Source organism: Micropterus salmoides, unplaced genomic scaffold, assembly GCF_014851395.1.
Source record: "Micropterus salmoides isolate LMB-PRFRI ecotype aquatic unplaced genomic scaffold, ASM1485139v1 Ms_hic_scaffold_7, whole genome shotgun sequence".
In the NCBI taxonomy this organism is placed as follows: domain Eukaryota; kingdom Metazoa; phylum Chordata; class Actinopteri; order Centrarchiformes; family Centrarchidae; genus Micropterus; species Micropterus salmoides.
The window spans coordinates 17,232,794-17,246,163 of NW_024044459.1; the positions used below are offsets into that span (position 1 = coordinate 17,232,794).

A 13,370-nucleotide genomic window follows, 5' to 3' on the forward strand; every position below is an offset into this window, starting at 1 on the left:
GCAGTCTAATACATCAGTCCTGCAGTAAATACTCCTTCATGAAGCTTAGGAGCATTTTGGAGAATGTAGATTTAGTTGTTTTGTGTTAGTGAAAAGTGCTTCTTATGTTTTGACCGCTATGTTTATATCAACGACAGTAGACTAAATATAAACACCTCTCAGTATACGCACAATGTAGTTCAGCAGAACCACAACCCCACATCCTTCAAAATAATCAACACCTCTGAAACGGTTTCAACAAACTGAATATAACCTTCATGAAGGGGCTGAAGCTAGAAGGTGGCAGAACCGACAAGCTGCTTTAGACAAAATAATCAGCCAAATTAATGTAATGCTGAATTTTTAATCATTTCACACATTTAGTGACTCAGTGGTGAAACATAATTCCCAGGTACAGCATGTCACCTCATCACACTGCTGCAAAATGTAAATGGGTCCATTTAGGCCGGGGATTTCTCTAAAGCTGCGTCTGTCAGAAAAAAGAAATGACCTTCGGTGATTTCAGCAAAAAAGAAAATGAAGCGAGCAGGTACATGAATCAAAGCCCAGATCGCAGTAATTATGAAGAACTTACTGCCAGGTGATGTAAGGGACAAATATTGAAGACAGCATATTTTATTTTATTTATTTATTCCTATCACTGGAAATCTGCTTACATTTTATGAGAAAGTGACGTTAGTAGAAAAAGTTTATATACAATTGATCATCCAGAATATCAAACGTATTTAGAAATTGTTGTTGACAAAAAGTCAGGAGGTTCACAGTTCCTGCTCTGTAACATGAGTGGGTGGCTGCTGATGACTCAATATCTGAGGTCGAGCTGCAAAAACACCATGTTGGGACACGTAATTATACAGTTTCATGTTGTAAAAATACCGTGTTTTCCTTCCTCTCAATTATTGTAGTAACATTTATCATGAGTCATATTCTTTACACATTTCCAGCTGATTTTCACACTGAGAAAATGTGAGAGACTTTTAGTAAATTCGTCGTCGATCAGACATGCAGTTTATTACCAGCTGACAATCTTTCATGGATTGTTGGTGTTTTCAGCAGGTTGTCTCGGGGTTTAGACCATTTTGTTGATTATAGACCCTATCTGGTCAATCTGGCACTCCACCACGTCTCCTTTCTGAAAGAAAACACATTTACTCCTTTTAAATACAACCACTCCCCGGATATGTATTCAAATACTGTGTTATGAATTAGCCAGTCCCTTTTAACTCGGCACTGTATGTATATTATATTATGTAGCCTTTAAGTTGGCTAAAGTGAAAGTAAAGCTGCAGTTGTTGTGCAGAACTTGTGCAGACTATCTCAACATTTGTAGATTGTTATTACCTTGAGAAAGACGGGTGGCTTTTTGAACACACCCACGCCTGGAGGAGTGCCCGTCAGGAACACATCTCCTGGAGTCAATGTCACAAACCTGACCGGAGGAAACACACAGAGTGGAGGCCCAGATTCAGGAGCAGGAAGAGCATGTGCTAGACTGTAACATCAACTTTACCATGACTTGCTATTGACTGTGGAAAATTAGGAATTCTTTCTCATGTTCATATCATTTTTGTACTCATTTAGATTAGGCAAGGGCATGCAAAACAATAACTTCCCCAAACGATCCCAGTGTATTTACAGATTCTGTGAGATGTGCCCTTATTGGAAAGACGGGCATTGTTGGCAGCAGGAGGGAGGGAGAGGGAGGCTTTTCCATCCAAGAGCGCTCCAGGTGCTTTGGGGCAAAAGGGTTTCAGCCGTGGTGGATAGGTTTTAGCTGAATCATTTCAGCTTCGAGTATGTGATACACGGATGCCATTTGCTCGCACGGTGCTCCTTTTGTGGATTAATTTGTGAGTCGAGTTGGTTTGCATAATTCTAAAAATGAAAGCTCTGCGCACTCATCTTGAGTCACTGAAGCAGAACAGTTTAAAAGTTCTGTACATATTCTGAAATTTTTTTGTGAGTTTGAAACACGCAACATCTCTGTGAAACAAAGACAGCATCACCATGAGCAGAATAGTGGACTTACTTTGAGACCCAGGCGACCAGCACCTCCGTCTTGAAGATCATCTGATCAGTGTTGCTGCTCTGGACTGTGTCTCCATTAACAAGGCAGCGGATGCCCAGGTTGTGAGGATCTGGAGGGGGATGATAAAAAATTAAAACAGCACCGTTGACTTAAACTTTAACTAGACTAAAGCACACTCAGTTGTGTTGATTAATGGAAAATACAGGGTTTCTGCATTCGATTCACTTCCATCAAAAAAAGGCCTAAGAAGACATAAATATACTTCAGTTTCATGTGTTGGTTTTTTTTGTGGGCTGTTGGGAGACGTTATGCATTTATATATGTGAGACTGATTTTAACATTGAAATGTTTAGTTGTGGAGTTTCAGTCAAAACTGTCATACCCAGAGACGTAAACTTACATTCCCTACTGGTTTTCTGTCATTCTGTTATTAAATTGGGTTATTTGTGGTATTAAAAAGGAAAAAAAATTTTAAAAACTTATATTTAATTTTGTAAACACTGCAGAAAATACTCAATAGTAAATTAAAAGTAGCCATTATTATATTAATAAACCTAGCGAGAGTGATATAACTCCTTGATATTAATACTGCTAAATAATCTTTCCTAATCTAACAGTGCTAGGATTAATCCTATAGTATCGATTAACTTATTTGTCTTATCAAGCCATGTTCTGTAGGACAAATATGTAATGATATTTGTTAGCTTGAGTTCCTGTCAAACATGAAGTCACTTAAATATCTTCTTTGAACATGGCAGCTTATGACTAACATAGCTCTAGTTAGACAGTTAGATCTGTTCACAGGTCTAAGTAAAACATTTTCAAAAACAAAATCATTTTATTTTTTTGAGTCATTGTGAACCTCATCAAGCAGAGACTGCAGATCAATTTACTGTATTCTGGAGGTCGTGCCGTAAACATGATCATCAGGAATGTTTAACCACAGAAATCTATTTTGACTGACATTTATTTATCATAAAGCTCCACTCAGCCAATGGAACCACACTGTTAACAGAACTACAGCTTGTTCCTGACGTGCATCTTTAATTCTGCTTTCTGTTTTGCTCTCCCTGCTGTGGCTTCTCGTTCCCTCTCACCTGCCACAGCATCGGTGGTTACTAATGCAGGGCCGAGAGGACAGAAGCTGTCAAACGTTTTTCCCAGCAGCCACTGCTTCCCGTTGCGCATCTGCCAGTCACGTGCGGTGATGTCATTGGCCACAGTGAACCCAGCCACGTAGGAGAGAGCATCTTCCTCCTGAACAAGAGGAGTGGAAATGGAGTCAGAATAGATGCTTCATCAAAGCGTCATGGCCATCATAGGTGATATTGTGGTGCTCACCTTGATGTGTTTTCCTCTTCGTCCAATCACAAAGGCCAGCTCCACCTCCCAGTCCACCTCCTTCAGTCAGACAAAAGACCAAGATGAAGCAAATACAGCATCAAAAATGACACTAAATCTTAGCAGGTTTTACTATTTATTTAAGTACACTTAAATCAGCCAGTATGCATTTTTAAAATTTAGATCTGAGTGTTCAGTTGATGCACACTGTCCCACAAGGAAATGAAGATGCTGCTCACACTTTCAAAAAATGTAAATATATTTTTAAATGTTGGTGAGACAACTCCACAAAGTTCTTAGAAAACAACTAAAAAGTATTGAATTTATTTAATTTGATGGTGCCATTTAATTGGCATTCGAGCACCACACGTATCATTTCCTCTTTGTATTAACTGTAAAGGATGTGGATTGTGTGTCCATTCACTGCAAAAACATGACACTATAAAAACAAGTATGTTCACTCTGTATTCATGAATAAATTCATCTTGACTTTTCTTTCAAGATAAAAATAATAATAATATCAAGTGCTTGAGAGACAGTTAAAATAACCCTCATCTCCTGGAGATGAAGAATTTAACTAAAATCTATACTCAAGTCTCAACATTTTCTACAACTTAACTGTGACACAGATTGTTTGCATTTCCCAGATACTGTTCTGCACCATAACTCACCTGCAACCAAATTTAGCCACCTACCTACTTCATCCATGGGGAGGAAATTTTCTGGGTAGATGAAAGTCTACTATTGTGCTTGACATTTTGACCTAAGATGCCTCAGTGCCCTTCAGATTAGCCATACTTTGTTAGGAGGTGCCAACATGTCCAGAGCTACAGATGAGATGAACGTTTCAGAGTTTGCAGGCTCCCTTTTTTTGGCACACCTGTGTGCATGCTGTACCAATATCGTCTCTGTCGACAGATTTGGGTTGTAATAAACCTATATGTTCAAGTGAAAACAATTTAGGATCATCAAGTTCATTATTTATTAATCAAAGTGAAGACTGACGAGCACTGTTTTACCTAAATGAGCTGTTGTGGCCTCAGACCACTGGAAGGAGCCTCAGATCTTCAGAGCAGGGACTTCTGGCTGCTCTGAGGTCAAGGTTGAAAGCTATAGGTGATTGTACTTTTGCTTTTGTTGCTTCTTGACCCTGAAACAACCTCCCACATCAGTGCACATCTTTAAACAGCATCTGAAAACCCATTTGTTTTAAGCTTTTTCTTGATTCTATAACTTTTACATTTTTTTTTTCTTCCTGTAAAGCACTTTGTCCCCCTCTTTTTTTGAGAAGAGGGGGACAAAGTGAGAGTGCGTGCTCGCTCTCACCTGGCTCTCTGAAGGCAGATGTATGTCATCATATGGCCCGGTGATGGCGCTGGGGAATTTGCTGAAGATGATCGGTTCTTTGGGGATCGGGGCGTTCTGCTCCAGGCAGTGGTCCCTGTAGTTCAAACCCACACACACCACCTTCTCCGGTGCCAACACAGGTGACAGCAGCTGGATGTCCGATCGCTCCACCACACACTGACTGGACGACAAGGCTCTGAGGAGGAGGAAGAGGAGTTAGCGATGAAGTTGACTGAAGAGGAAGAAGATGATGTTGAGGAAGATATAAACAAAGAGGATGATGGGAGAATGGGTGCTCATCTAAAAGTCCATTCAGGAAGATGATCATTAAGAAAGGAAAAAGGAACAAGATGATTTAGTTGAGTGACGAAAAGGATTATGAAGGTGATTTAACAAGCAAAAAGGTTGATGTAAAAAGGTGGTCATGATTCAAGATGATCAAGAAGACGATCATTTAGGAAGATGAAAGATTACACAAGAAGGTTGTTGATTTTAGATTACATTTATTTTTGGGAAAAGATGATGATTTAAGAGGATTATGGAAACCTTGAAGATAATTTATTCAGGAGATCAAGTTGAGGAGGAAAAAGAGGAAGACATGCTAAATTGGGGAAGATGACCGATGAGGATAAAGAAGGAGGAACTACTGTAGAATCTAAACAGGACGAAGATATGTACTAAAAATATAACTGGATGTGTTTGATACCTCTGTGCACACTCCAGACCCTTGTCTCCCAGCTCCAGCAGCTCTCTCATTGTTGAGGGCATGGTGGGGTCATACGCCTTCAAATCCACCACGCCGAGCCCCTCGCCTTGCTCCACTCCCACTCTGATGCCACCTCCATGGCAATGAAACTGCACCAGGCGCATCGCTGCACTGCTCAGGCCTCGCCGCCTCTGCAGGTTTGTGGTTGGCCTTTGAGAGAGTAAACTCCTGAATATGCGAAAGGAGCGAAAAGGGAGTCTCATCTGTGGAGGACAAAAGAAGTGAAATGTGAGAAGAGGAAGGAAAACAAGATGACTGGTGACAGACAAGAGAAAAGGGAAATCTAACAAGACAAGTATTTCTTTCTAAATATAAGACTCTCTGAGAAATAGGCCTTTTGTGTACATTTTGTGTACATTGTACGTTAAATCTTTGAGTTCAGCTCATGATGAATGGGGGCAAAAACAAGTACTGCATTTATATTTTTTTCAGTGTAGATTGCAGCAGCTACACAAATCAAAACCCACATTTATTAATAGTTTTTACAGTTAATAATTTGTCTACTAGATGTGATAAAATGGTACCCATTAAAGTTTCCTAAAGGTCAAGGGGACAGCTTCAGACCACAAGTTTTGTCCAACAAAAGTCCCAAACCCCAAGATAGTAAATGAAAAAGTGCAAAGCAGCAAATCCTCACATTTAAGATGCTGGAGCCCTGAGAAGTTTTGGCATTTTTCTTTGATAAATCAGTAATCAATCATCAAAAAAAAGATAACCGTTATGTCGACTAATCAATTTATGGACATAGTTTCAGACCTTGTCCTGCTGTGAAATGACAAAACCTCATCATGTCTTTGTACCAAACTGGCCTTTCTTTTGCGAGAGGCTGGTGAAAATTTGCTTATAATGCAAAGAAAAGTGTAATTCTGGTATTTTCTTCTATTGAAAAAAAAACTGCTTGTTTGTTAAATTTTCTCAAATTTCCCAAGCTTCCCTATGAAATCTATCAAGTTATCTGACTGTTACTGTCCAAAGCAAAAGTCTTAAACTCTTAAATACTTCAGTGAGAACAAAATGTCGAAAGGAGGAAAGTACACGTTATGTCTCACACAAGGTACAATGATCATTGCCTCCTAACACTTCATAATTGAGGTGTAAATCATAACCACGATAAGAAAAGCAAGACAGCTGCAGCAGCGTAGCATCTGCCTACCTGCAGCTCGATCTGTAGCTTTGAAGTTTAGCTTTTATCTTAGATAAAATGCCATTTTAAGGAGAAACGTGACACCGTAACCTGCTACCGAATAACCAGGACAGCTACTACGTATTTGTCGCCCTTTGTACTAGTTTTAGTCAATACGAACCTCCACTGCTCTGCACAGACAACACTACCTATAACTACTTCCGGTAAGAGTTTGTAGTCCATGAGGTCAGCCTTGTCAAAAGCGAGATAAAATGCTCAAACGAAGCTAACGACTGAGTGTAGCCATGCTTATGTTATCATACCAAGCTATAATTGCTACATTGGTCATAATCATCTTAATGCTGCTTTTCGCGTTTATTGAATCAGTCCTGGAAACTACAAATCCCTACTGTATCCGTGAATGTGTCTTTAGGTACAGTGGGAATTTAGCAACTTTCGCGGACAAATGTAATTTGCCCTGTCTCTTTTTAAAAAAAAACACTCCTAAACTTTAACAGCTTAAACTGGAACCAAACGGTAACTAGTTCATATCAGTTGACATAATTACCAACTGACATTATAATACCACTAAACGCTACTAAAGATAAGCAGCATTTTACGACTCGGATGGTCGTAATTACGAGCTACGAGAAGCCCGCGAAGGCAGCACGAGTGCAAGTTCATGGTGATCACGTGGCCAACCAGCGCACTGAAGGGAAGGAACCGTAGTCACCGGCTATCAGCTGACTCTTTCATCCTGAAGACACTGGAGGAGGACGACGACGACGACCAACATGTGCACCAGGTGAGATTAACGGATTAACCTGCCTGGTTTGCGTTTTGATTCAACGGTTTTCTAACGTGCAGCTGTCCCCCGCGTGCTCTTTGTTCACGAAACAATCAGCTGAGCAAATGTTTTGTGGAATGTGACACTTTTCCCCCTCCCCAGCGATATAATATGTTTCTCCCAGTTGGTTTAATTTAGTAACCTAATGTATCTGTGATAGTTTGGTTATTCATTCACAGCTCATAAATCTGACCCTCTCATGTTTCAAGAGAGGTTTGATATTTTCTGGGTTCAGGTTCCACTTAAAGATCCCGTCATCATTTTTGCTTAAGTTTTACTTTCAGGCTAAGTTACACTTCTCTATACTCTATGGAAGTGTCATATGATGCCAGAAATCTCTGACAAGTGTAAAACTGGTAACATAATCTGAAGTTAACAGTAATATAGCCTCATCATTAGATGGAAACTGTGGCGATTGCTTCCTATAAAGTGCACACTTGGTACAAAGTTTTGATTTCACTGCAGTGAGACATGAAATGAACCTGTCTCATGTTTTTAACAGCTGACATTAAAGCAGATCTCAAAGGTCTTGCAGGCTTCCACACTTTGACCCACACTGTTATCATTAACCTCTATTATAAAACCTGACACAGGAGTCTTAATTGCATCACTCTGATATATCTTATCCGTGTCAGACAAAGCTGGAAATAACTCCATTATCTGTGTGTGTTTCTCTGCCCAGCGTCCAGCCTGTTGAATGGACCACTGACCTCAAGAACCAGAAGTGAGTATTGGGAAGAAATGCTTTGTCTCTAGCTGGGTGTTGGGGAGTTATTTTGTGCACCTTAACAGACTGAAGCTGCGTTAGATGATAGTGATGTCTTTTCTTCTTAGTTTTGATGGCGTCGTGTTGGTGACCCAGAGCCACGACACACTGCCCTCGGAGCTCGAGAGTCTGAAAGCTCCACTGCAGGACTACAGCTCTGTAAGCCTCTGTTCATCTACCACCTGCAGCCAGTCTTTCACAAACCATAAAAACATCTGGTTTTCTCACCTGATCTTTCTTTGTCTCTTTCACACCATACAGATTACTGCAAGTAGCCTAATGGGTGGGACTGTAAAAAACAATACATTTTAGCAGGACTTTTATTTTTGATTTTGGCTTCCAACGATTATGAAAACGAGATAAATTTATAAACAATCATGTCGTATTTCTGTCACACTGATGCCCTCGTGTTGTTTTTCTGTTAGAAATCCAGCACACTCCTTTCCTTTCTCCCACCCTTTGGCCTCTGCGAAAGGGTGTGGCATGTGTATTCAGCTTGAGCCAGGGTGTAGACCTGCTATAACCTGTTGGTCAACATTATTAGCTTAAGCCTACAGCACTTTACACTGCATAAATATGTATCAGCTAGTGGACCTTTAGCTTAAATTATTTATTTTATTATATTTTTCTTACACCCAAGTCACTGCATCTCCCTACAGAACACTACAGTTGAATTTTAGCATTATGTTGTCATCCTATTGCCTCTAAGATACGTTTTGAAGTTAGTGATGTTGGATTCCTATTTCTTATTTCACAGGGTAATGCATATGTAATTTTAAAAATCATTTCATTTTGAAAGTTCAATAAATGTGTGCAAGTCAATAAGTAATCCTGTTAAATAATTGTGATCTCAATATTGGCCAAAATAATCGTGCCTTTTCTTAGTTAAAATTTGTACATTTGCAGGAAATGTTGTCGGACTGTAGTGATTCATCATAAATGGTTCGGTTAGGGTTACATGATGCGTAAAACATCTACATTGTCAAGTTATTACAAGTCGCACAAAAAGAGCTATTTTCAGTCAAAAAAGCAGTGTGTGTGCAATAGGAGCTTAAATTAAGTCAAAGTGCTTTTATATTTATGCAATATGGGGATCAATCAGATGTGACTCCGTCAACACTTGAGACAGTTAACAGGGTCAGAAAGCAGGAAATATAATTTATGCTGCATTAATATAATATATAATTTCCTTTCTCAGACATTCCTGTTTATATGCGGGGGGGAATTAGTGAATAATTTCACCTCTTCAGGCCTGGGTTGGCCGTATGCTGTACCACCAATGACAACAGGTCTAAAGCAGACACTGCTTCATTTAAAGGGATTGTTATCAAAAGGATTGGGCACCAGGTCACTGAAGGATCTGACGGCATCAGCCTTCCTGCTAACACTGTACACAAAGATGGAGGGTGACGTTTTTATTCTCTCTAGATGGTGTTATGTGTTCTTTAGTGATAATGTTTCCTGGTGTCACTTTTCCCTTTCTGCTCTCCCTGTAGGTGGACAGCGGTCTCGGGGAGGAGGTGGTGGTCCTGAAGGTCCCTGGTCTTCCTGGTAACCGCCTTGTGTTTGCCTCCACCGGCCCAGTAAACCGCGACTACGATGACATCAGGCGTTTCAACGATGCAGCAGTCAACGGCATCAAAAGGTCAGTTCATGGAAGCTGACCCCCCCCCCACCACCACCACCACACCCCCCACCCCCCACCCCAGTGTCTCATGTTTGTGGTTTACCTCCAGGTTTCTTTGCTGTCTTGCTCATCTGTGTCCTTTTCAGGGCCTTGAAAGCAGGCATGCAGCGCCCCCTGCTGGTCTGCCCTCCACATAAGGACTATAAGAACAACACTCTGGTGGCTGCGCTCGGCGCCCTTCATGCTCTCTACATGGTGAGGGAAGACACTCTTTTCACACTCAGCGTGTCCTGGATGCTCCAACTGCAAGTGGACAGTTTTAAAAGGAAACTCCACTAACTAAAGTTTAGTGTGAAGTACTGCTTAGCTAATAGATGTGGCGTGTGGTGTGGAAGATCGGCCTTGTAATACCTTGTGTGAACTCTAGTCTGTCTTAGCTGTATCTCTGTGTATCCAGATTTAGATGCAAACTTTTAAAAGAAAATGTATATGCCTCCCTCCTTAAAAGCCCCTGGAAGTGCGGGAGGTGAACCTAAAGCCCACCGACTTCAAGGTGTGTGTTCTGGGTCTGTGGGCAGCGCAGGAGGCGGAGGGAAAGAGACTGGTGGAGCTAGCCAATGCTCTGGAGAGCGGGAGGTGGGTCAACTTCTTCACGTCATTCCCTGTTAAGATTTCCTCAGGTTGTGGTGTTCATTTGTTCACCATCCCTCGTCCTGTTTCCCGTCCTCAGACTGGCATGTCGTGACATTGGAGGCTCGGACCCTGAACGTATGGCTTCTCCCCGTGTGGCTGATTACGTCCAGGAGCTCTTCAAGGACAGCCCTGTGCAGGTAGAGAGCAATATTAATACCACGTGTGCAAACAGCATAGCATGATGGTCTTATTTATTGTGATTGTTAGGAGATAGTGATCTGTCATCTAAGAATCTGGAAAATGTTTACAAACAATATCAGTCACAGTTAAGGACAGTTGTTTGGCTCTTCAATGGCCCCAAACAAAAGAACGTGTGTTTGTTAACCTCCTAGGTCGAAGTGGTGAGCGACCTGAAGGTTCTGGAGAAAGAGTACCCCTGTCTAGCTGCAGTCAACCGCTGTGCCAACAGTAGGAGAACATTTTGTTTTTATGACTTAATAAGTGTTTAAATGTTGTTTTTTTTAAAAATACGTTTGGACACATAATATTCATGGTTTCCTCCTACATACAGGTGTACCTCGTCACCAGGCCAAAGTGATCAAGCTGCAGTACTGTGGAGAGGGGCCGGTCCAAACGACGCTCATGTTGGTGGGAAAGGTGAGAGACTCTCAGACTTCAGTCCACTAAAACAATAAAGACAAACTCCGAACATAATAAGTCATGTACTAACCAAAGTCTTCATTTTTAAAGCGTTACACATTTCAGAAAAAAAACATGATGTAACGGCTCCAAAATATTCATTAAATGTTTGCTAAACATCACCAGACATTCAACCACGGCATTATAAAAGAGAAATGTATACCATACTACAATAAAATATAATATTGAATTAAATATTTAATTTAAAAATTATGTATGAGGTAAATATTTGACTCCTGGATCTGAGGTGCATCTGTTAGATTGAAAACGCTTGAGTTATGTGGCACAAGCTACAGAATACGTGAATTAGGCTTTGTTCTTATTGTTTTTGGAGCTGTAAATGGTTTTATCAATCTAAAGTTTGGTGAAAGGCTGATATGGAACGGTTGTAGTCAACGTGCTGCATGTTTGGTGATCTGACAAATGTGACTCTGCAAATATTATCTGTTGTTAGAGACCCGGGTTCGATTCCCACTGTGGCACATCCACCAATGTGTCCCTGAGCAAGACACTTGACCCCTAGTAGTTTAGTCCGTTCTTACAACATTTAGTGGTTCCAGCTTCTAAAATGTGAAGATTGTTTTACATGATAGCAAATTTATTTTGTTTTTGACTGTTGGTAGGTAAAACTAGACGTTTAAAGAAGTCTCCTTGGGAAATGGAAAATTAATAATAGAGCAGATAATGAAAATTGTGGCCCATCTATTAATCAGGGAAAGGAAGGTTGGTTTTATTTGGTTCAGTATTGGCCACACATTCAATTGTATTATCTGCATGTGACTGACTACTTATTAAACCGAGGTTGGTTCTTCTGTGATGTTTCCAGGGCATCACATACGACACTGGCGGAGCAGACATCAAGGCTGGTGGTTTCATGGCTGGGATGCACAGAGACAAGTGTGGAGCTGCTGCTGTGGCCGGCTTCTTCCAGGTGAACCTGAATAATGAACTTTGCTTTTACTGCGAGTCCACACCTCAGGACTTGAACTTAAAAGTCAGCACTTGTGACAGACATGGAAACTACTGAGTCATGGTTAACAAAAGGTGTAGTGAATGCAAAGAGATGAATATTTTCCTCCATACATGTCTTTATTAAGCCTCCAGATGAAAGTTGGGGCCATTTGTCAAACTTGCTCATCCCATGAGTTAATTAACATGGACAGTGAAACCGGGAGTTTGATTCATTTGTTTATAGTTTGCAGCACTGCTCCTTACATAATCCCCGGTCTCTCTCTAGATTTTAGCCAAGTTGAAGCCAAAACATCTGAAGGTCATCGGCTCCATGGCCATGGTGAGGAACAGTGTCGGTGCAGGTCAGTGTAATATGCTTTTTATTTATTTATTTTTTTCTCCTCCATCATAACTGTTCCTCTTTACATTTCTCTGTTGGATCTGTGTTACAGTACCTCCTCAAGCGACTGTGTGTGTGTGTGTGTGTGTGTGTGTGTGTGTATATATATATATATATATTATATATATATATATATATATTATAATATATATCTATATATATATATATATATATATATATATATTATATATATATATATATATATTATATAATATATATATATATATATATATATATATATATATATATATATATATATATATATATATATATAAATAAATAAATATATAAAAATGTGTGTTTTTTGCCAGACTGCTACGTGGCCGACGAACTGCTGGTTTCCCGTGCGGGTCGCAGAGTGAGAGTGGGAAACACAGATGCTGAGGGACGTATGGTGATGGTCGACCTGCTCTGTGAGATGAAGGAGAAGGTGACCTAACATCTTGTCATTAATACTTCTTAACTAATTTCTGCACCTGAATGTCTCGTCTGCACTTCTGTCCTTCTCCTTCTCATGATCTCAGCATCTGTGTCTGCAGGCAGTACGTGAGACTTCTCCTCAACTGTTTACTATTGCGACTCTGACTGGTCACGCCATCAGAGCCATGGGACCAGAGTACTCTGTGAGTGCTGCTGTAACACAGACAATACTGAGAGATGGTGCTACTTAAACATTAAAAATGAACCTGCTGCAGTAGAAAAATTTGCGCTGAGTTCAGTTCTGAATCTCTCTTCTTAGATCATCATGGATAACGGACCGGCCCACCGCAGCAACAATGCTGCTCAGTGGCAGAAAGGTGAGACATTTAGTACAGATAAATTTGAAGTTCACTTTTAAACA

General features: G+C 40.4%; 2 protein-coding genes across 2 annotated transcripts; one reads left to right on the top strand and one right to left on the bottom strand.

Moving 5' to 3' along the window:
* Positions 1–599: 599 nt before the first annotated feature.
* On the bottom strand, positions 600–6,806 carry LOC119891904 (fumarylacetoacetate hydrolase domain-containing protein 2-like; the record flags this gene model as incomplete). The annotated part of the gene is given in 8 exon segments (XM_038703887.1): positions 600–1,132; positions 1,342–1,429; positions 2,030–2,138; positions 3,127–3,286; positions 3,371–3,430; positions 4,697–4,913; positions 5,424–5,686; positions 6,637–6,806. Coding segments are annotated over 7 exon segments (960 nt in total). The 3' UTR covers positions 600–1,069.
* Positions 6,807–7,306: 500 nt separating this feature from the next.
* Positions 7,307–13,367, top strand: LOC119891716 (putative aminopeptidase W07G4.4). The gene is made up of 14 exons (XM_038703543.1): positions 7,307–7,411; positions 8,136–8,177; positions 8,288–8,378; positions 9,716–9,864; positions 9,993–10,101; positions 10,355–10,482; positions 10,577–10,676; positions 10,872–10,947; positions 11,051–11,136; positions 12,005–12,109; positions 12,416–12,491; positions 12,841–12,959; positions 13,069–13,152; positions 13,269–13,367. Exons 1-14 carry the CDS (start codon positions 7,401–7,403, stop codon positions 13,365–13,367), a joined length of 1,275 nt encoding a protein of 424 aa, XP_038559471.1. The 5' UTR covers positions 7,307–7,400.
* Positions 13,368–13,370: the final 3 nt, after the last annotated feature.